A 22,927-nucleotide genomic window follows, 5' to 3' on the forward strand; every position below is an offset into this window, starting at 1 on the left:
AAAGTCAACTTAAACAAAAAGGCATGCTCACTTTTGTCCGAATAACTCTGAATCTCAAGAGCGAGCAATCCCATATATATATATATATATATATATATATATATATATATATATATATATATATATATATATATATAAAAACAGCATTTATCTTGAGACGTATGTTATAGACGACGCTGTCGGCAAATGCTCTTGAGCCTAGATTATCTCCTCCACCCCGGAGACTTAGCACACAGGCAACCATCCTTTACAAAAATTTGCCTCCCTAAAAAAAAAAAAAAATATATATATATATATATATGTGTGTGTTTTTTTGTTTTTTTTTTAATGGACAGGAAGTTACAATAATATCGCAATGCGCTAGCTGCTCGCCATTGCAGCTGGCAGCAGAATGGGATGAGCAAATGCCACGTTAGGGCGAATTTGTGCCACTCCGCGGCGCCACTGGTATCGCTCCAGCGCGCCCCCTAGCTCGGCCGAACGGTCCCATATGCGTGATGCGGAAAGCAAAATGGCAAATGTAAACAAACGGTTGCGATGGTGATGGGGCTTGCCACCTTATACCAAGAATTGCATTTTTTTTTTTTGTTTGTTTTGTTTTTTGGTTTTGATTGTAATGTGCATGTAATTTTAAGCTCCGATTTAGGGGAAAAAAAAAATAAAGGACGTTTACAATCCTCTATAACGCTGAATTAGAGTGCAGCTCTTGAGGAGGAGAAGGGGAAGGCAAGGAGAGGAGGCTATGCTTCTCCCCTCCTGCTCACCTCCCATTTAAGGGAAAATTTTCCACGAAATTTAGCGGGGAAATTTTTCCGCTAAACTTAGCGGGGAAATTTTTTCTGCTAAATTTAGCGGGGAAATTTTTTCCGCTAATATTTGCGGAGAAAATTTTCCACTAAATTTGGTGGAAAATTGGTTGGTATGTGGACGCATTTCAAACGGAGGGGCCCCCTTTATGGCTTCCGGTGTCGAATCGGGTCACTCTTGTATGTGTCCTGCGACCATTCACTGGGTCCGCTCCCCCTTGGAGCTCCTTCCTGTCACCGTTGACAAACTGGCCTCCTTTTTTGTGGTTTTGTTTGTCGTTTGCTCCTGCCCGTTTCTGCTGCCTTTGCGGCCAGGCAGGCGAGCGTCGGTTGCGCGTGCCCCATCGTTAGGAGGCTACGGCGTCATTTTTCTCTTTGGGGAGAGCTGCACCTGGCTTTGGGGCCTGTTCTCTTCTGGCTTTGTGATTTCGGAGGTCTGCTTTGGGGTTGTCCACCCCCCCTCACCAACCTACTGCGGCTGAGATGGCGCCGATCCCCTGGGCGGCGTGTCTTTGGGACATCCCCAGTTGGTCTCTGCTGGTGGGCGGCGGTCGTTGGCCTTTCAGTGCTGCCGTCCTTGCAACCGCCTCACCGCCCTCCACTGCAGTCCAGCTCGTACCGTGACACCTGGATCCATCTGCATCAGCACGGTGCCTGTGATGCTGTGCGGTGCTGTGATGACAGCATTCGAGCCCTTGGACTTGACCATTCCTGTTCTTTTTCCCTGTGTGCGAGCTGTTCCCGGCAGACGCAATGAGGGTGCGTACTGGGTGTTGTATGTTAGAGGGTAGATATCATAGTTATATTTTACTTTATGAAAGCAGGTGGGCTTCCTTTATTTTTTTTTTAGACCCACCTACCGTTTTAAGGAGGGGTGGTTGTGGGGATTCCTGGTGATCTCCCTTTTCCGATGGCCGAGATAACGCCCTCAGGTCGGAACGCTCTGCCCTGTTCGTGAAGTGGCGAATCCCCCGTCTTGGAGTGCCCTCCCCTTACTCTCTCTCGGGGGGACCTTCTTCCGTTCCCCAGCTCGGATGCGGACTACAGACAGGTGAGGAGGTTTCGCCTCATCTTTTCCCTCTTTCAGGAAGGGGACTCGTCCAGTGACCGCGAAAGAGATAGGACGTCTATCGTTGACTTCTCCGATGTTTCCCCGATCTTGGCTCTCTGGAACCCCGCATCTGGCAGGAAAGGACCTTTTCTTACCTTGCCGGCGCAGGTGGCATTAGAGATGGGGGCATAGTAGTTTGTATAGGAGAGTGTTTTAATAAATACTATTGGACTATTTTATTACTCTGGTATGTGTGTCTTCTCTTCCGCTATATTTGAGAGAGTGAGACAAGGTAGAGGATCGTTCGCACCAACGGAGGTATCTATCGAAACGACCCACGGTAGTGTAGCCTTAAACGTCATCTGTATTGTGGAGATGTGGGATCGCGCTACTAGGTTTGACGTCTCCTTTGAGATCGCCGCGGCTGTTGAGATAGCCCTTTGGTTCCTCTATTGGTACCTCTGTTGGTAGCTAGCAAATCCCCACAACCTACAAAAATAATTGTTTCTAGCTTTTCAACTTTTAAAAACAAAGTTGAGTAACTCGTACGGTGTGCTAGAGCACCGTATGTATTTACCATTTAAAGTGGGAGTATGCATACACCTATGAGCACAGGATGTCAGTCCGCCCCTCTTTCTGGGGGCCAGAAGTGCCTCGTTAATGCAGTGGAAGATACACTCTCCCACGCCCTTTCCCCCTAATCCGACCAAGTGACGTCGGTGCAAGCTATATATACCTGATGTTTCACATTGCATATGTCCGAGAGCACATCATTGCGTTCTTGCAGCACACAACCATAGCTGCCGTGAGCGAGAACATTATCAACGCCCCCACGGTGGTCGGCAGCAAGAACATACCTCCCGTTCTGTTCAGGGGTGTAGGGTATGTCTTTGTAAGCACAAAACTTAGACGTGTTCCTCAAATTTTGCAAAATATTCACTTTTTTTTAGCATTATCTTTAATTAGGACAACCTTCTTGTGTTATAAAGCTCTGACTGCCCCTTCAATAAGCTTACAGTTACAACCCAGACAACAAGATCACTGAGGTAAGATTTTGCTTCATGCATCATGTCTGTTTGCTCCTCGGGGCACTTCGTGAACTGACGGAGACGGCATCTCGTTCGACAGTATTCGCATGCAATGGGGGCTCTGCCCACTGCGTGCGAATACTGTCGCATGTTGGCTCTGCAAGCGAGGAACAATGTGCGCGTCGTGTTCTGTGGCTTTCTGGACTTCTTCAGCGACAAGTTCGTCACCTCCCCTGTCCTAAATGCGCACGGCGGAAAGCGATGCATTCTGTTGCTCCAGTTTAGATTGGGCCGTTTTATTGTCAAGTTTCGTTTCTAAAAAAAAAAAAAAAGATTTGCTTGCGCTTTTGAAAGAAAAAATATTTGTTACAAGCTCGCAGGACAGCAGTTGTAGACCTGCGAGTACAATTTTGGGTGGAAAACCTTCGGCGACATTAGAGGGTCTGATCCAAACAATGAAACTCTGCTATTTAACCAGAATAAATAAAGCATGCGTCGCGGGAAGCTTTAACTTTGCGTGGACGGGACGCTACCGGTGACGATAGAATGCAAAATTCGGAAAACACGACGTCCATCTAAGCCTAACGTTTGTCGAGTCGAGAAACGGCATCATGGGCGTCCGCGGCGATTATTTCGGCGAAACAAACCTGTCGGCAAGAAAGATGATCCTATTTTCTTTCTCGCCGACACATATATTTTACCGAACTAAATGCCTCAGGCACCCACAGTGCCATTTCTCGGTTTGACCAATATTAGGTCTGGGTAGACGTCGAATCATGGAGAAATTTTGTCTTCCCGCTTCATCCGTTCGATCCAGGCAACGTCACGTTCTCAGACTTCTTCATTCTGTGACCGACGCTAGTATCCCGTTCGCACGGTTTGTCGGGTTTCTGTGACACATAGTTAGGGTTTCATTTTCTTCGTCGGATCCCATGGACTAAAAGTGGCATGAAACCTCGTAATATACGTTCCTAGCAAAGAATTGCCTTCCTGAAACAGGTACGAGAGCGCCAGCAACCAGGCGCTTGCCACGGCCCCTCTCTCAATGGGTGTTCAAGGAGAAGGCGGTGCGGAGGGCACAGAACGTTCGCCGCCACGCCAAGGGCCAGAAGACGCCTCCGGAAGCGTAAACCATCATGGACGATGTCGTACGTCTCATGAAACGAGTTTGTTTTGCCGGCGTTTCTGTCTGGTGCGGATTTACCAGCTTGCGGAGTTAACTTCCATGTGTACAGCATCGAGGTGGAGATTCTAAAGGACGGCCAATGGGTGCCCTTTGACGCCGACGACTTGCAGCTGGAGTTTGTTCTCATCGACCCGTTTGTACGCACCAAGCTGGTCGAGAAAGGCGAGTACACTTCGTCTTTTCGAAGCCGACCACGAGAGAAAAAGCTCCTCGTTGAGGCTTCGTTTGTATACGTTTCTTCGGGCTAGCTTACATTGCGTCGCGGCTGCGAAGCTGTTTAGAACATTAAAAGATGCTCTGGAACGTTTTTGTTCCATCGTTACACGTCGAGGTCGGCTGCAAAAAGCTTTTCTTTTGTTTGTTTTAATAAACTTCAATATATCTTGAGAAAGCATTTTTTTTTTTTTTGGGGGGGGGGGGGGTGAAGCTTTTTAGGGTCTAGCCTTGTCCGGTGTCCGTGCTCACATTGATTGCCATCCCACATGTCTTTTTAAAAAAAAGAAAAAAATGTTTGCGCAGTCGACAGGATTCGAACCTGTGCTGGGAGACCCCAATGGATTTCTAGTCCATCGGGACGAGTAGGGGGCTCTGAGATGTGGTAGTAACTCGAGAGCTGGGGGTGTCATGGATGAAACGTTACATGTAGCCGCTGAACGTCTATACAGGAGAGGGCGCTGCGGTCAAATGCGTATATAATCGCGTTAAACGTCGTATACATTGGCTCAACGTTTATAAATGAGAGGGTGCTGCGGTCAAACGCGTATATAACCATGTTCCGTAAAATCAGTATTAGCACCACCAGAGCTTAGCCCCAATCGACATCCTTCACCACATGGAGATGCGGTCATTTTTTTGTTCTGGTTATTGAAATTTAGGTGTACAGGGATTACTCAAAAAGTTATTAACCGAGGTCTTCCTTAGCTTTTTATTTATTGTTCGAAGTTGGTTGTCTTTTTAAACTATACAAATGAATGTGCGGCCTCAACCAATGCAGGTCAGAAGTGCGAGTCCCAATTCAAGGTTTTCGACGTTTACGGAGTGTATCAGTTCAAAGTGGACTACAACCGTGTCGGCTGCATGCATCTTTACACTACCACTCGGGCAGGTTTTTGCTTTTCACCCAAACATACAACTACATACGGGCGTGGTAGTATCGTCCTTCAATTTGACCCGCGTTTCCGCAGGCGTCCGTGTAGCCGCTGCAGCAGACGCAGTACGAGCGCTTCATCCCATCGGCGTACCCTTACTGCCTGAGCGCCTTCTCCATGATGTTCGGTGTGTTCCTACTCAGCTGCATTTTCCTCCACCATAAGGACGCCCCCAAGACCAAGTCAGACTGAGCAACCGAGTCGCACATAGGTTCACCATCGTTCATTCCCATTCAGAGCTGCCTCCGACGTCACCACCATCTCGCACGGGCAAGGCTGTTTTTTTTTGTTTTTTTTGTGTTTCGAACAGAGAGAGTGATTGGTTCTTTGTTTTTGTGAGCATGTACGGTGAGGACCAAGATTTTGAGCATTTTCTTTTTATTAAAGCAAGATTTTTTTTTTTTTTTTTCCTTTTCAATTGGGTGAGTTTTGCAATAAAAAGTTGGTGCTAGAAGTGCAAGCGTCAAACAAACATTCTTGGTTCAACAGATCCGCGTCACGACAGTTGTGGAGCTTTTACATACTAAAAGTGAAAACGCACCGACGGTGGCACTGCAACCATGTGTTTGGGAGGCTTCCCAGCACCAGATGCTCGGAATGAGAGCTCGAACGTGGGATTCAACGAGTTATTCTTCCTTGCAGAAAAACTGTGAACAGTCCACTGTTGCGAGGTAGTTAAAATCACTGTCGCGATCCTTTTCCATTTTCTGGGAGGCACTCGACAGGCTTTCAAACGTTATGCTTGGGTCGGCCAAGGCTTCAAAGTCGCTGTCTTCCGAACGTGGCGTCCACGATCCGCTGGAGGTCAGCTGATCTTTGTTGGAGTTTGTCCTTGCAATCGGCATCTCTTTCAGCGCTGCGAAGCCTTCGGGCGGCGTTGCCACCGATTCCTTTGTCGGGACCTTGAACAGTTTCTTTTGATGGGGTGCGTTATGTGTGGCGTGCTTGGCCGCGACAGTTTTTTGCATGTTTCCCGTTTTGGCAGCCGACTTTCCTAGTGCCGCGGCTTCCTTTAGCGGTAGTGCTGTCGCTGGTATCGTGGCAACAGGTTTCGGCGGTAGAACCATTGCCGCTTTGGAAGTGCTGCTCGCCGGTGTTGTGGCTGGTTTTGCCAGCACCCTGGCCACCACTTTGTCGAGTGCCCTCGTGGGTGTCACAGTTGGTCTTACCGATGTCATCGCCTTGCCAGCTATCTCTGCCAGACCCTTAGCACTCGACAGGTTTTCAAACGTTATGCTTAGGTCGGCCAAGGCTTCAAAGTCGCTGTCTTCCGAACGTGGCGTCCACGATCCACTGGAGGTCAGCTGTATGCTTAGGTCGGCCAAGGCTTCAAACTCGCTGTCTTCCGAACGTGGCGTCCATGATCTGCTGGAGGTCAGCTGATCTTTGTTGGAGTTCGTCCTTGCAATTGGCATCTCTTTCGGTGGTGCGAAGCCTTCGGGCGGCGTTGTCACCGATTCCTTTGTCAGGACCGTGAACAGTCTCTTTTGATGGGGCGCTTCGTGTGTGGCCTGCTTGGCGGCAACGGTTTTTTGCATGTTTTTCGTTTTGGCAGTTGGCTTTCCTAGTGCTGCAGCTTCCTTTAGCGGTAGTGTCATCGCTGGTGTCATGGCAACAGGTTTCGGCGGTAAAACCATTGTCGCTTTGAAAGTGCTGCTCGCCAGTGTCGTGGCTGTTTTTGCCGGCACCTCGGCCGCCACTTTGTCGAGTGCCCTCGCGGGTGTCACAGTTGGTCTTACCGAGGCCGTCGCCTTGCCAGCGCTCTCTGCCAGACCCTTAGCTGATTTTGCAGGTGCTGTGGCATCGTTTAAGAGTTGGGCAACAGCGTCTGCGGTTGGCTCCTTGGCACCCGAATTCTTTGGTTTCTTGGGCTTGCCATTCATTTCTCTCGTGGCCTTGCTCCAAGTCTTCCTTTTGTCTTCTTTGAAAGCTGCTTTTTCTTTGAAATATTTTGGGACTCCTTGTTCTACCTGTTTCATAGGAGAAACCTCTGGCATGAGATCAGTACCACTCTGCATTCCACTCCTCGTTGTAGTGTTGCTCTGTTCACCGCGAGACACCTCACCAAACGGTGGCACCGACGCCGTTGTCGACTCTTTCAACATCAGTTGCGAAAGCAGCTCTCTGCTCGCTGTTGCAACTGAAGCTGGGACCATTTCAGTTTCGGCATCTGTTGGGCAGGTCCCGTCGTCGGAACGGCCATCTTTTTCAATGTCGTCATCTAGAAACTGAATGAGGGGATTGACGTCCTCGATGCCTTTCAAGCCTTTCGTGAAAAAGGGCGGAGTCCCGAACAAGACTGGTGTCCCATTCGGTAACTTTGTGACAGAAGCTCCGGTCGCCGGCTTCAGTTGTCCCAGTACACGCGATTGCTCACTTGCTGCACCGAACCTCTGAAGCAGTGGCAAAGTGTCAACTTGAACTTTAACCTGGCTGGCTTGTATCGGGCTTGCTGGTCCTTGCTTTTCAGCTTCCAGATGCATCCTTGGTTGCTCATCCTTGTTTGGGGAACGGTTTGCTTGAACCGTGGATAAACACTGGACGAGATTCGTATTTAAAGCTTCGTTTGGGACGGGGTTAGAAATGGCTGTCTCCTCTTGGATCTGAGGTTGCACTGAAGGTAAATTTTGAAGCACTGCTACGAAGATGGTTGCTCCCGCTGCACTCTTCGTCTGCTCCTGGCACTGCACGGTCTTCTGGTGAGCCCCGACGTCTTTCCTCTTCTGCATTTTTTTCATGGTTTCAGTGGCTGACTGATATTTTGGCCTTGCGTCACTTTTAGAAGCTGCTGTCCTTTTTTTGGCTCCCTTAAATGCCGGCTTGGATGCTCTTCCATGGCTGGTCGTTGCTGGACTTGCTAGAAAGTGGTGTGTGCGGGGTTTATGATTTCAGAACTCTCGCATTAAAAAGGTCAAGTTTGTTGTCATTGTAGCTTTGTGTAGCAGCTTGTATTAAGTTCCTTTCATGTTTTTAATGGTATACATGCACTGAGATGTCGGTAGCAACGTGACTGACATTGAAGCAGGACGCTTAAAATTCTGCATTCTTTTTCAAAGGTAAAAAGTTGCCTAGTCAATTTTTGCCTAGTCAATTTGATCTGTTGCATTCTTTTGTGTGTGTCTAGGTAGAGAGTTCAGCTTTTACGGTTCAATATAAACCTTTAGCTTACTTCGATTTAGCAGCCCTTACCTGACTGCGTTTGCTGCATCGTCTCTTGAGCGGCGGTCCGCACCTTTGGTGGTCTGCCCCTGGGACGCTTGGCTGCGAGACCAATATCGGGTGTTACAATGTGCAAATTGTAACTAACAACAAAATCTGTTTATATGTTTAATAAATGCAAATTAATTTGAGCACAAATCTGTTCAGCAAAACTGTGCTGTATTTTTATCCATGCAGTCTTGGAGACGGGCTTTGGACATAGCAAGCAGCCCCAGATTTTTAGCTGCTTTTTTTTCTTTGACAAAATATACCTGGCTGCGTGTCACTGGTCGATGGCTGAGTGGTGGTCTTGCATTTCGATGACTTCTTCCTGGGCTGCTTGGCTGCAACATCAAGAGTGTTCTCAATTCATGAGTCTCAGGTGGAGCTATTTTGTTTTAAACCCTGGAACTTCAACGCATTTGAGAGAAATATTGCGGTAAAAATAAAATATGCATTGTCAATTATGCTCAGTCTCTGCCAAATATATTATCGGTATGAAGTGTGAATGCTGGAACGCGTGGCCTTTGACAGATGCAGCGCTATCTGCAAGTCGCAGAAAGTGCACACTTGAAATCCCCTCTCCACTCCACAGTTTTAGCAGCCTCCATCAGCGGGCCCCATTCTCTCATTGCAAATTGCTTAAAATCGCTTCTTAAGTTCGATAACATTGTCCTAAAATTTTGACATCCGATCTCGACCACTAGCACTGCATTGGGTTGGAGACTGAACATCTGGCAATACATAGTTGTTTTTTTTGGGAAGGCAGTAAGAGAAACACAATTCAGTAAGGACATGCAAATAGTAATTTTTCAGTTTGAAGCGAATACGTCACTTTGTACAAATTTTGAATCGAATACAATAATTTCAAGGCGAAGCAAGTAGTTTTTCGGCTATCCATACAGTCGAAAGAAGAAAGCCTTGAGTCTAGGGAACAACAAAAAAACAAAAAGGACAAAGATTCCAAAGCTTGAGGGTTCTGTACCATGATTTTCGGCCAGCTCACCTGTGCAATTACTTTTATTTTAATACAGTCATGTCTCAATAATATGGACACTTCCGTTTCCCCGAAAAATCGCCCATAATGTGAATCGTCCATAATGGTGCTGAGACTCATTTGCACAACACTTTGGGGTCATCCATTAGAAATGCCATCCACAATAGATTAAAGAAAGTAGGCCTTGGTTGGTAAACTTATTTCAAGTTACTGTGCATGAACACAAGCTGTTCCACATGTTTTGGGAGTAGGAGTTTCATTCTGGCAGTGACAACATTCCCCAGTGCTGAAAACAACCTTTCACTGGAGACTTGCATTGCTGCTATTGATAGGTACAACTGAGTGATGCTTGCCAGCAGTACATACTTCTCCTTTCCACGAACCTTCCACTTAATGAAAGGATTTTCTGTGCAAGGCCCGACAGCTTGCACCACCTAGCCTAAAAATACAGCGATTCCACCTTTGCCCTCCCTCCACGTCATAAACCAATACTGTTTTTTCCTTCAAAGTTAAAAGTTTTGATGTTTACGGGTTAATATACGGTCAGTACTTCCTTCAGAAAAGGGCATTGTTATTGCTATCGCTGTTTACCTTTTTCCCCGCAGTAATGGCAGGACCACGACGCATTCATAATTCCAGGCTTTTAGCCCTCGTATCCGCCGTCTCCGGCTGCCCATGGCGTACAAAACATATCGGACACACATTCAACACGGTGCATTACGAAATTGTCCGTTGCATGTGTTTTGTGAGTGTGGTGTGCGTAAAGTTGTATGTACCTCTGGACAGCATTTAACTTTTACTCCGACTTTATTTTGTAACTTGCGGCCCTCGTGGTCCAGAAATGAGCTTGATCCAGTGTCCAGTGGCGACGGAAGAGGGGGGGAAGGAGGAGGCGGCATCAGCGGCACATTTTTGTTTTGTTTACTAGATGCTTATGGCAGTCAAATCAGTAAAACAAAATCTTTATTTATTTTTTTACTTTTTCCTGCTGCACTTCACTTTCGTAAAAATTTCCACGTGTTCTCAACTTCAAGTTTCAACCTTACACAGGGTCTTAAAAACCTTCTTCGACGAATGACGACGAACGAGTAGAAATTATGTCTTCTGCATGCTGCCGCCAGCCTCTGTAACACTAGCAAAACCACAAATCCTCTACGAACAAGGTGGCCGTCCGGTGGCTTCACTCACGGGAGCGGAAAGCACGATCCAGCAATTGTCATTGAGATCACTGGCCGCAACGGTATGCAGTACTCCTGATGCAGTACGCGGTACAACCAATCAACCACAGCTCCCCTGCGACATGACGTCTCAAGGGTGCTGCGCCAGTGTTCCTTGACTAATAGCTAACCACCTTTCCACCCGGGGCCTGCCTGTGACAAAATGCTTTATGAGGGGGAGAGGGGAACCCAGTAAAATGGAATATTTCAGAAGGATGGGGGGGGGGGGGGGGGGGGGGGGGGCAGGCCCCCCCCTTCCCCCTGGTTATGTGCGTGGTGTACTGTCATAACAGAGAACCATATGCGTTATATTAGTGCTCTTCATAGTCCGCTTAGATTGTGGAACCAGCTGAACTTACGGAAAAAAAGTGTGACGAGAGAAAGGAGAAAAGACGTCCGATCGCTGGACTACCAACTATTTATTGACCCTCGCTTCTTCTTCTAAAGACGTCCGATCGCTGGACTACCAACTATTTATTGACCCTCGCTTCTTCTTCTAAAGACGTCCGATCGCTGGACTACCAACTATTGACCCTCCGCTTCTTCTACTGGTTTAGAAGAAGAAGCGAGGGTCAATAAATAGTTGGTAGTCCAGCGATCGGACCTCTTTTCTTCTTTCTCTCGTCACACTTTTTTCTGTAAGTTCAGCTGGTTCCACTATCTAAGTATGTACAACCAACTAACTCGGCTCCTTCCCATTGTAGTCAGCGTAACGGAATTTCTCTCGCGCACTCTTTCACAATGCAGATGCAAACTCTTCTGATGCACTATTCTGCCCGCCAGCCTTCGGACCCTAGTGCATCGTAGGGTGAGATAGAGCATAATAGTTTTGACGACAGCTCTTTGATTCTAAGAGAAGCACAGAAAAAAGAAAAACTTTAATTGCTCGTCCACGCTACCAGTGCCACACAGTGTACACTGGGTGGCATTATTGGTTCGTTGAACCGAGCACAAGCCAAATGGGTAAAATGCTCCACGGGGTACCTTCGGCACACTCAGCCACAAAGCGGACTGCCACCATTTTATGACAGGGAATAGTGGCAGTCTATTCCAGTCTTCTTAACACGTGGTATTCTTAGCTCATTGCCCCCCACTCTACCGCGCAGGTGCAAATCGACCGCTTACATTTAGTTTGTGTCCGTCGCAGAGATCCACTTCGTAAGGGAGGGTAGTTATTGATGAAGCAGTACTTCGCTATCCTTTCCTGGATTTGGAAGAAACAAGGCAGCATTTAGATGTAGGGTGCGTTATGGGGCCGGGTTTCATGAGAGGTGCGAGACATTACGCTCGAGCGGGACACGACCGGCATCAGTGTGTGTCACGCTACACCCATACTTGTCGTCAAGTCACGCAATGTTGCAGCGTCATGCGACATCATGGTATCACGCAACCCCGACGGCATGTGACTCTGCGACTTCACGCAATGTCACAGAGTTCCACGACCTCGTGATGCCACAAACACGCACATCATGTGCCCAGCACGTCGCGTGCATCTCCACAATTTTTGCATACAATCGAGACTTTTTTTTTTTTGTTCTCGATGGTTCGCTGAGAATTTGAGATTTAGCGAAATTGGATAACTGACGAAATCATTGCACTTCGGTTCAATGGTTTATGTACCGTGACTCATACTTGGGCTTTCGATGAGAACCCCCTTTCTTGTGGTCGATTGATCACTTACGTTAGCCAATGCAAGTGAGGCTCTACCCGTGAAGTAGCATAGCCCCACTGCAGTGATGAAGCTGCATACTGCTGTCTGTCATGACGCTTTTGCGTCTTACATTGTCACCGAGTTACCTTCGCCAAAAACACATTCCATTAAAGGGGTCATGAAACGCTTTTCCAACTTTTTCCAGTTCAGCTTTCCTCCTCAACTCATAAATCGCGCATTCCACCAAACAGTTAAAGAAGACGAAAAGGGGGAGCCCCCTCTTGCTCGCACCCTCGTTTGTGTAATCCGGACACATCCATTCTCCCCCTAGAAGATTAGCCCGTCGCTCAAAATTCAGACAAATGTTGCTTTCCCCACCCCGTTCATTCCGAAGCTGACAGTGCTGTTGAAGCTATGTGCTCGTTGGGCCAGCCACACTTGCCACGTGAGCGTGGCAAATGTGGCTGCAGAGAATGAAGTCAGGTGATGAAAGGGAGGCGGCTGATTGGTCCGGCAAGCGCGTAGCTTCCACCACAATGTCAGCTTAGGGGTGAAGGGAATAAGTGAGGTCCGGTTGCGTGTGACGTCAGTTTGGACCCGACGACGCGCTTTTGGGACCGCGGATGTATCACAGTGAAAAGGCAGAGAGGTTGCGAAGGGGAGGAGGTACGAAATAGTCCGCTCTGTTTTCAAATTTTCGCACTGAAAGTCACGCTTTTGACTTTCTACTTTTTTTCTTTTGGTTCACTGAACGATGTGCTATTAGTAAAATCCCAATCCAAAATGATTTATCCCAACCCAAAAATCGTTTCATGGGCCCTTTAAGAAAAAAAGAAGCCTTACTGGAAGGGGAAGTTTGACTGCGAGCTTTGCCCTCTCAACAGCATCGTTGAAAGCTCTCTCGTATTTCTTGGGAACCTGACGAAGGATACAGATTATGGTTAGGGTGCTTTGTTCTTAAATCTGATTTTTCCTCAGTGAAATGGTTGTTTCTAGAGCCTATTTTTAATTACTTGGAGCAATGATGATGTTGTTGTTTGTATCCAATTAATGATACATTTTATTGTATTCATTATGTGTAATCATGATTGGAGCCACATAATGGCAGTGAAAAGAACAGACTGCAATAATTTCAGATTAAATTGGTCCATTTCAAATATTGAATGAAATCATTTTCCTGAAATGTAAAACAAGTATAGAAAACTAAGGAATGCCTTGAAGGCATCTTTCCTTTTACAATGGGGCTTATTAGCTGCTTTTTTAATGGAAACATTACTGCAATACAAAATCAGCAATCTTTATGCTCGTTTCAAGGGACAGTTGCAAATTTATTATGCTTTTGGAATTAGAGTAGAAAAATTGTCTGCATGGCATCTTGGTAACAATTTCATAATGGTAGTGGTGGAAGTTTTACTTTTGCAATCAATATTAAAATGCAGCAAAAATAAGAACATTTTTTTTTTATGTATGCTGACAGACTTTTTTGCAAGAGCTGCCAGTTCCTTTTGCGCTTTGCAGAAAGGCGGCACCTGCAACGCTTCCCCCCCCCCCCCCCCCCCCCCCCCCCCCCCCCCCCCCCCCCCCCCCCGTCATGAATGTCACTTTACTATGGCACACCTGTGCTGTGGGGAGAAGCGCACTGAATAGAGCTAAAATAATTGCTACAAATTCTCTGAAATTTTCGACACTTTTAAAGGCTAAAATTTAATTCAAAAGTCTAATTGTCAAATATTTTCAGGTCTCTAATCAAGTTTTATATATTTGCACCTTAATTCTTCTAAATCTCTAACAACAGATAAGCACTAATTCTTTTGTTTCTTAAAAGAAAATTATACAACCCACATGCTCCTCAGGTTGCTGAAATAGAGGCAGAACCCAGTTTTGTCTTTTTTATTATTAAAAATGGAACCAGAGTTTACTTCGAACCGTGCAAAACAAACTCCAAGAATGAACATGATGCATGCAAGCTTGATTTGAAATTTATGTTCTGCTAGTGCGTCTTTTTCGATTCTTTAGGGTTATGTTTTTCAAGACTACATTGTTGGGACATTTAAACTCCAAGCTCTGGTTGGAACGATTAAGGGGGGACACCACCTTAAAATTGCAATTTTTGAGAAAACAACAAATTTTCCTATTTTTATATATTGTGGTTCCACAACTAATAGTGTATACTCCTGCAAATTTTTATTGCAATATCTGAAGTATTTATGGAGAAATAAAACATTTGCGGTAAGCCAACGATGCAAAATCACATGTTTTTGAAATGTGAAACTTCCGTGTCCTATTTTCGAACTGCTGTAGCTTTGCACCGGTCTGCCCTAGAATGATGATCATATTCTTGTTGGAAAGAGCTTTTCATCGCAGTTTCAGTACATTAAATATCTTTGTTCGAGAGTAAACTCTATTTGGGCAAGAACACCATAGAAGTCCAGCTTTCATGTAGAGGAGGCTATGCATATGGCCAAGAATCGAAAAGCCCACCCTGATTGAACACAAAACTGACTAAAATCAGCATTCAATTACAGAAAGTCACATGGGTTTGTCTGCTTTGTATTTTGCTGATGCTATGCCTCGCCCATAGTTGCTGATGTTGGTTTGTGTATTGCAAGCTGAAGATTGGGTGTAGGTAAGCAGAAGGCACCATCTACGCGCGCTTGGTGCCTTTTAGTTGCCACCACCAACAGTAAAAGCAAATGCAGTGGAGTGGAAACTTCAAACAGCTTGTTCTCAGTTTCACTTTTTTGCAGCGACTTTCATTTTAGGAAATCTATCATTTCAATGAATTGCTGAATGTATTCTTTGCTGTGGATGTTTCTGAACTGAAATTTAATGAGGAAGGGGGCTAGATATTTATTTTTCTATTTAAATAAAGTTCTTATTGCCAAAAAGTAGAGTTTTGATGGGGAGAAAATGTCCCATTATGAGGGGGGGGGAATGCTTTTCAAATTGACATTTTGCATAGAAAAAAACACGGATTTTAAGGTAACAAATAGATAGCCCCACCCACCAGATGTTCTAGTTAAGGCTAAAGCTTAGAAACGCACAATATTCTCCAGCAATTTTATACGCTAGATTTCCTTGCCAAGTGAGGCGACTTACATCAATAGCTGTGTACCTCCCCTTGTAGCTTATTAGAAAATAGTCCTACAGGGATGAAATTTCATAGAGTGCATTTGGGCAACGAGATGAACAAACCCTCCAAATTTCATCAATATTGAGCAACTTAAAGGAGCTGTGCAACGATTTTAACGTTGAAAGAACTGGTATCTTCTACTTTTGACACTGTTCACCTTGTCACAAATGACAGAAAACACACCTCCTTTCATTGAAATGTTGCGATTCCGCCATGTAATAGCGAAGCAAAACTTAGAATATTCCCCGACCTGCAGCTGCGAGCGGCAGCCATGAGAAACACGCGGCATGACGTCAATGAGGGCCGGTCTTGTAGAAAGATAGCAAGAAAAGAGTCAAAGTACAGGCTAGCTGGTGGAAGTCAACCATTTCGTCGTTTACCCTGAGACTGGGGGTTTTTTTGAAGAGCAGAAGAAACAGAAAAAACAGACAGGTCTCAAGACCTGTCTGTTTTTTCTGTTTCTTCTGCTCTTCAAAAAAACCCCCAGTCTCAGGGTAAACGACGAAATGGTTGAAAGATAGCAAGTTGTACGAATACCTGCTCGATAAAAGGTAACTTTTCTATAAATCTTGTCTTTCCAACATAAATAGAAATGCGTCAAAAGCCTGGTATCATTGACAAAACTTTGATTATATGGAGTTTTAGTGGATCTATCCTAGGTCCACAAAACCGTCAGCTCTACTACCGCAAACTGCCGCCAGAAGCCGGAGGGGGAGGGGAACAGGGCTGGACAGGTATGGCCGGACCCGGATGAGACTTTCCTCCTTTCACCATATTGTTCGCGCTGCGCCCGCCAGCACGTGGTCATGCGGTCGCGAGCGGACGAGTTCTCGCTGCTCACTGATGGCTCTAGAAAGAGAACTTTACCAGAACCCCACGCCTATCCCATCGACGTCACTGCGCACGTGACTCGGAAGACGATTTACGAGTTGAGAGGTGGCAAAAACATAGATCTTTTTCATTTTTTAAAATAAAAACTAGGGTATCCAGGCAAAATCTGTTTTCTGTAGTTCACTTCAGAAGTGTCAGGCGTCAACTTCCACAATTATTTAAGCGAAGCCCTGAAATTGTTGCACAGCTCCTTTAAGAAGGAAACGCAAAGCTCTCTGCCTTTGTTTTTACTGCATTCGTCGAACACGGAATGCCAGTGTCTGGAGTTTGTGATCGAACACATTTGGACAGTGCAGTGGAGACAAAGATGGCTAGCTTTGCGTCTACTCACTGATCATTCCAACCAGAGATCGGTGTTCTGACGTCCCCTCTCGTCTCCTCCTCTACCTGAGCTTCTGCCCTCACAGTCGCTGACAACGTTAGAACAGTGGGAAGGCGCTTGAGTGGTTCCGCCTCCAGCATGAGCAACGTCTCATGCACCTGGAGTGTGTGCGCACAGCCAAGCCATGCTCGGCCTCCGACACGTGCCGGAGGCCGAGCATTGGAAAAAGGCGTTCTGCCGTTCTCCTGTCGGTGATTATAGTGCATGCTTTTGGGAGAGCAGAGCTCCTTGCCTTGTTCCCTGGCATGCCTTCCTGACGAAGTGGCATGCAGTGATCCTCTCGAACCCAGGCACGGGTCACGTTCTTGTCCAGGAAGGTAACGTGGTAGTGCGTCTGCCAAGCGGGAAGACTCGTAGTGCTACACTCTGTGTGCTCCACACTGCAGTGCTGAGTCACAAATGTCGGCGAGCTTGGATGTGCGTGCGCTCTAATGAATGCAACAGCCTTATTGTTCTCGTTTGGAAAAAGGTTGATGCAGTCTAGCCTGGAGAGAGTTTCTGGTGGCCAACAAAGAAGTCGGGCAGTTTTAGAGCGCAGCTCTTAGGCACCCGTTTCCGGCTTGAGCGGCGTCGCCGTCACCGTAACAGTGCGGTGCATTATGGGATGTTTCCCCGATTAATTTAGTGGAAAAATTTCCTCGCTAAGATTAGCGGAAAATTTTCCGTGCTAAATTTAGCAGGGAAATTTTTACTGCTAATTTTAGCGGGGAAATTTTTTCGTGAATTTTAGCAGGGAATTCTTTCCCCTAAATTTAGTGGGGAAATTTACCTCTAAATGGGAGGCGAGGAGGAGGGGCATACCCTTCTCTCAGCACCTTCCCCTCCTCCTCCTCAAGAGCTGCGCTCTAATTTGGCGTTACAAGGGATTGTAAACATCTTTAATTTTTTTTGTTTATTTTCTTGTTTAAGGGTGCCAAAATATGCACAATTATGCCAGCCATTTTATTTAGGGCCTGGATGAGTACTATGCGCATGGTTTTCATTGTGATGGAAAACGTCTGAGCATGAAGGAGCCTTTGCATGCAAAGTCGGTCGTTTCCCTATCCAGCAAGCTTTGGCTTGTTGGCTGAAGAAAGTCGATTTGGGCCAATTCTTTTTCCTTGTCACCGACCTTCTCGTTTTACTTTCACCTTCCAGTCATATTGCTTTTTGATTATTTTTTTCTTTTTTAAAAAATCGCCCTGTTAATTGACATCTTTGTGAATACTTGGAGAAGTTGAGCAGTACTTGTGCAACTGTCTGCAAAGCACATAGTTGTGCAAGGGGGCACTCATTTTGTTTGTAGAAGCATCTTGTTTGTAAAGAAGGTCAGTTTGTAAGCCACTGTGATTGTACATTGTTCCGACTTCTTTTGCACCTACAGGTAAGCTAAGAACAGTTGCATCATTAATCTCGTTTATCCTTAAAAATGTAGCTGTGTGCACTGATGTAATCCAAATGAAACTTAAAACGAGGACATGGAAGGTCATCATGCCTTGTTGCTGCTAGCTAATGGAAAATCAATTCTGAGGAAGCTGCTAGTATATTTCCCAGTCCAATAATGATTAATGGACTTACTTTTTCAAGTAAGGGACCATATTTGTATAAAATAAGCAATGCCTTTTCTTTCTTTTTTCTTTGTTACTAAGGTGACTTAATGTTGCATTCACTAGAGTTGTGGACAACCAGAAAAAGGTAGGTCTGCATCTTGGCCTGCCTCCAGCATTAGCCTCCTACATACTAATTTGGTGCCACTTGAGCTTCAAGCATGCTCTCCCTATCAAGAGACTACAAAAAGCATTTGGCTTGTAGTAGAGGCAAGGCCACGCAGAAACCTCTATCTTTCTAAGAAGGAGGAAAAATTGCGCGATGATCACATGTCAGACGGCAACAGCTGTGCTGCTTATTCGATGATGATGATCAATTGACATTGTACCGATCGTGCGTCGTACGGTGATCAGATGCTGAAATGACGTTGCGTTCATTTAGCGTCGATACGTCGATGATGAATAAATAACATTAAGGTCGTGTTGCGTTTTCCTGCCAAATTTAGCTGGGAAACTGAATTGGTGCATAGCTCACGTTACATCAATTTTTCCGCTTAGTTTAGCAGGGAACCTGAATTTGTCTGTAGGTCCCATGACATCGGGTCACGTAACATCAATTTTCCCGCCAAATTTAGCAGGAAACTAGATTGGTGCATAGGTCACGTGACGTCAATTTTTCCGCTAAATTTAGTGGGGAAACTGACGGCATTTACGCTCGCGCTTTCAAAAAACCAAGGAAAGGGCCACTACCAGCTGTCGCTGTAAAACAGAAAGGGAAGGTTAACCAGGAAAGTTGACGCCAGCTATTTGCAAGTGACTGTCAGATTTAGGACTGTTTTTATCGGCTGGCTCTGTCCAGCACTAGTCTCTTGGTTAGTGCACTAACACCCCTACCACACAATCCTCGTCGTAAGGGTCTTCGTTGCAGAAGTAGAGGCAACTGTCGGGGTCATCGTCAATCATGGCAGGCCACCTGTTGCGACCAATGACATCCTCAGAATCGTGCCAGGCGGGAGAGGGGGACCGAGGGAGCATGCATGCAGCATGCGGTGATGGGATCTCGCTTCTCACCAGGGGTATGAGCCCAGCTTGGCCCAGACGATGGAGCCAACAAAGAACTTGACATCTACGAACTCTTCTTGGGACATGTCCTGCTCTGCCGCCGCACAGCTGTTGTACTGGGTGTCTAAATAAAGGAGGGAACGACCATTTTATGATGCATTGCCTGCGTACGACAGACTGCTTTGATTGGAGTCTGAACAATGTTGGGGGATCGGTACCTGTCGATTTAAACCTAATGCGAAGCTTGCACTACAGATTCTCTTGACCTCATCTCGCTGAAAATACTTGTCCATTAAATAAGCTAGGGTAACACCGTGATGTACCCCCATGGACAATTTGAGCTGAAACACCTGATCCAGGCTTTGTCTCCATCTGCAGTCCCTACGAGCTCCATTATCTCTCAATTTGGCAAACTGTCGCAAGTATCGGACCTCAACTTTGAATTCTATTCCTACTTTGAGCATGGTGGGAACGATAATGCCCCTGACCTATATAATATTCTTGCTGCTGTTTTTTTCTTCAAATATCTTTTATTTTAACGGTAAAACAGTAACTGCAAACCGAAATTCAACAACACTCTTTCGCTCGTACAATATACTTTGCTCGGGGGCTCATCCTTTTTGGTAGCAGAGCAGCTGCGGCGGTTATGCTAGGACGGAAGCTGTTCACCCTTGTTCATGAAGCAGTACCACTCGTCAGGCACTTCGTTAGGGTCGGGGACGTTGTGGAGGTAGCGCCATTTGTTGCACTTTGCTTCGCAGCACTGCACCCACGTGCCTTCGCTGTTGCTGATGCGGGCTTCCAGCAGGTCGTACAGCTCTTCCTTCGACGCGCTGGCCGGACTCTCTTGGTCGACGTCTTTGGTTCCGAGGCATGCAACATTAGAGCACAGACGTCTGGAAGTCCTAAACTTTTAAAGGCTAGTTCGCACATTTGTATTCGACTGTGCTCGAGTGTGTTGCATTTAGGGTGACCACCCGTCCCGCGACTCGCGGGACTGTCCCGCATTGAGGGCCCATGTCCCGCGTCCCGCGAGAAAGTCCCAAACCTACAAAATGTCCCGCATTTTACCCTGTCGTAAAATTCACTCCGCAACTCACGGTGCTGCAGAAAAATGGGGCACGGGGAAGTGCGGAGGTCACTAGTAATTGTGTGAATCGAAATGGTGCGCTATGTTCTATGATCTATCCAAGCATTGCTGGAAGCGACCGTCGTTCTTGCAAGAGGACTGACGCACATGCGCCGTTATGCCTCTCCCTTTGGTGGGAATATATTGTACGAAAAAGTTCTCGCCAAAAGTTTAAATATAAAATATTGTAATTATTTTCAGATTGCCGTGCCAATGTGAAAGGTGCGGCTGTGAATTTTTTTTTTTTAGTGCAGCGGTCGAAAATGAACATAATATTAAAAAATTGTGTAGCACCATGCCAATGCGAAAGGTTTGCTGTGAATATTTTTTTTTTAGTGGAGGCAGCCACACATGCAACGGTCAAAAAAATAACATAATGTTAAAAATTTGTGTAGAACCATGTTGATATAAGTAAGCGTGGACAGGAAACAATAACCAGAAAAATAATTACTGTCTCTTGTTTCCATTTGATGCATTGAGTTCTGATACAGTTGATTTTTATGTTTTCAACTTCGGCACATGTAATACCATCTTTGGCATTCAAAATAATATATCACTGGTAGTGAAAATTATTTGAGCTTAATTGCTGCAATCCAATTAGCAGGTTTATAAACAGTACAGGATAATAAATGTGTTAACAGAGCCTTGGTTCGTTGTGTGCGTCTTAATAAATCCTCCCTCCCCTCTGCCCCGCGTGTCCCGCATTTCACTAGCAGGAAGGTGGTCACCCTAGTTGCATTGCCTCGTAATTGCTTACGACGAGAGAAGACACTGGCGCCACCTGTCGGGTAGCCTTGGAACACTCCAATATGCGTATAACTAGACTGAAGGTTTTGCAGCATTTGCGAGATCTTAAATCTATGCACTATACCTATCGAGAGCGGTCTCTTATAACACTGTCAAAGTTATTTCACGCCCTCAGTGTGACGTGCAAAAAATTACATGAGGGGAAATGTTCTGGCTACCCGACTGATGGCGACAGCGTGCCGGCGCATTCTCTCGCCATGAGCTGTTCTTTTGTTTGCCGGAAAAGGCTTCGTTAAAAAATATTCTCCACTCCGTGGACTCTATAGTTTTTGAATTGTGTACACCACTTCCCGTTTTCGATACGCTGCAGATTCCGTCATTTTCGGAAGTTGCCAGTTTGGGGGCTCTGCTATCGGAGTGCGTGAGCACCTGCTCGAGTGAGTGGAGGCACTCCGTCGACTTTGGAAGCTTTAGCATGCTGCAGCTAAGAAAGGCGAGACAAGCCTTTCCCACGTAGAGGGCTCCATCAGTCGTGACTCCACTCGCCTCCTCTCCATTGTTCGCTCTGCTAAAGTGGAAAGGGTGGAGGACTTTGTGGGTCCCTGCTTTTCTGGCTCTATTGAGCTGTGGTGACCTCGATTGGGCTTCTCCAGCTCCCCTTTTGTGCCTGATCTTTCACCCCGTGTTAGTTTGAAGACACTTCTTCCTCATTTTTCCCGTTACGTCCTGACGCGCACACTAGTGTTTCATCCTGAAAATCCTTTTCTTCCAGGTGGTGCCAGTTATTTTGTCAATGGTGGATTCAAGGTCGAGAAAATATATAGGAGGGGCACGTAACTATAGAGGTCATTCTAAACATAAGACGAAGCTGTTTCGGACTACTGGGCTTGAAATTGGTCAAAGTTTTGTTGAGAAACAGCTTTTTCAACCCTGAAGAAGCTGCACAACTCTCGGTGAAATTCAGATTACTATATCCTGTCGTAGATTAAGAAAGAGAAAACAAGCTCCTACCGCGAAGCCCTCTGCCCTTTCCACTTAGCAGAGCTAATGCCCGAGAGGAGGTGAGTCCGTCCTCTCCAGCATTCGCTCTGCTAAGTGGAAGGGTTGAGGACTTTGCGGGACGAGCTTGGCATTAAATGCCTCCCAGATCTTTCTTTTTTTTTTTTTTTTTTTTTGTTTAAAAGTAACTGCACCAAGCATGGTTACAAGTCTTTTCCCAAACAGAATTTTGTGAAGAGGGGTTTTATATTCTTAAGTATTGGTGATTAGCCCTTTTATTTTTTCGATAGCAAATTGTAGAAAGGTCTGAAGACAAAAATTTAACATATATGGCAGAACCGATGTATAAAAAAACGTAAAAAATCTTACCCGTGTCGTATCTTAGCTTTTTGGGTCGCAGGTTACCCTGTGGCTCTCTCGGATGTTTGCTTTTCCTGGGAGCCCCCGGAGGCACTTGGTCCCTCTCTTCTCTCCCCGGGGTTTCCATGATATCAGGCATGGTACTAGGTACGAGCAGTGATCCCACGCATCTTAGTACTTTTTTTTTTTTTTTTTTTTTTTTCTTTTTCAGCAAAGATCTTAAATCGAGTTCGTACCTTTCTTCGGGAGCGTCGTCCATCTCGAGATCGTCGTCGTTTTCTCGAGGGCGTACGGCAATCGAAGGGTTGTTAACGCAAATGGAACGAGGAAGTTGCTTTCGACAAAAAGGTTAGCTGACAGAATGGTTACACGGTAATGTATGATTTCGTAGGTAAATAATTTTAGCGGAGAGCACG

General features: G+C 45.9%; 1 protein-coding gene and 1 pseudogene across 1 annotated transcript; one reads left to right on the top strand and one right to left on the bottom strand.

Moving 5' to 3' along the window:
• The first annotated feature begins 889 nt into the window (after positions 1-889).
• LOC120839292 lies at positions 890-5,411 on the top strand (annotated as a pseudogene).
• A 169-nt stretch (positions 5,412-5,580) lies between these two features.
• Positions 5,581-22,626, bottom strand: LOC115310195. The gene is made up of 10 exons (XM_040209555.3): positions 22,521-22,626; positions 19,946-20,134; positions 19,286-19,400; positions 19,109-19,187; positions 16,921-17,022; positions 13,126-13,200; positions 11,757-11,835; positions 8,690-8,761; positions 8,409-8,480; positions 5,581-8,076 (listed from the first exon to the last, which is right to left on the bottom strand). Exons 2-10 carry the CDS (start codon positions 19,953-19,955, stop codon positions 5,846-5,848), a joined length of 2,835 nt encoding a protein of 944 aa, XP_040065489.2. The 5' UTR covers positions 19,956-20,134; positions 22,521-22,626; the 3' UTR covers positions 5,581-5,845.
• Between the last annotated feature and the right edge of the window lie 301 nt (positions 22,627-22,927).

This window comes from Ixodes scapularis, unplaced genomic scaffold (genome assembly GCF_016920785.2).
Source record: "Ixodes scapularis isolate PalLabHiFi unplaced genomic scaffold, ASM1692078v2 PGA_scaffold9__187_contigs__length_104089568, whole genome shotgun sequence".
NCBI lineage: Eukaryota > Metazoa > Arthropoda > Arachnida > Ixodida > Ixodidae > Ixodes > Ixodes scapularis.

Bases quoted from the DNA above. Each gene is read 5' to 3' on its own strand.
- LOC115310195 (XM_040209555.3), bottom strand. The intron at 17,023-19,108 runs GTAGGGGTGTTA...CCCGCTTGGCAG, and splicing joins CTTACGACGAGGATTGTGTG to ACGCACTACCACGTTACCTT. The intron at 8,762-11,756 runs GTAAGCGGTCGA...TTGATGTTGCAG, and splicing joins GCGACGGACACAAACTAAAT to CCAAGCAGCCCAGGAAGAAG.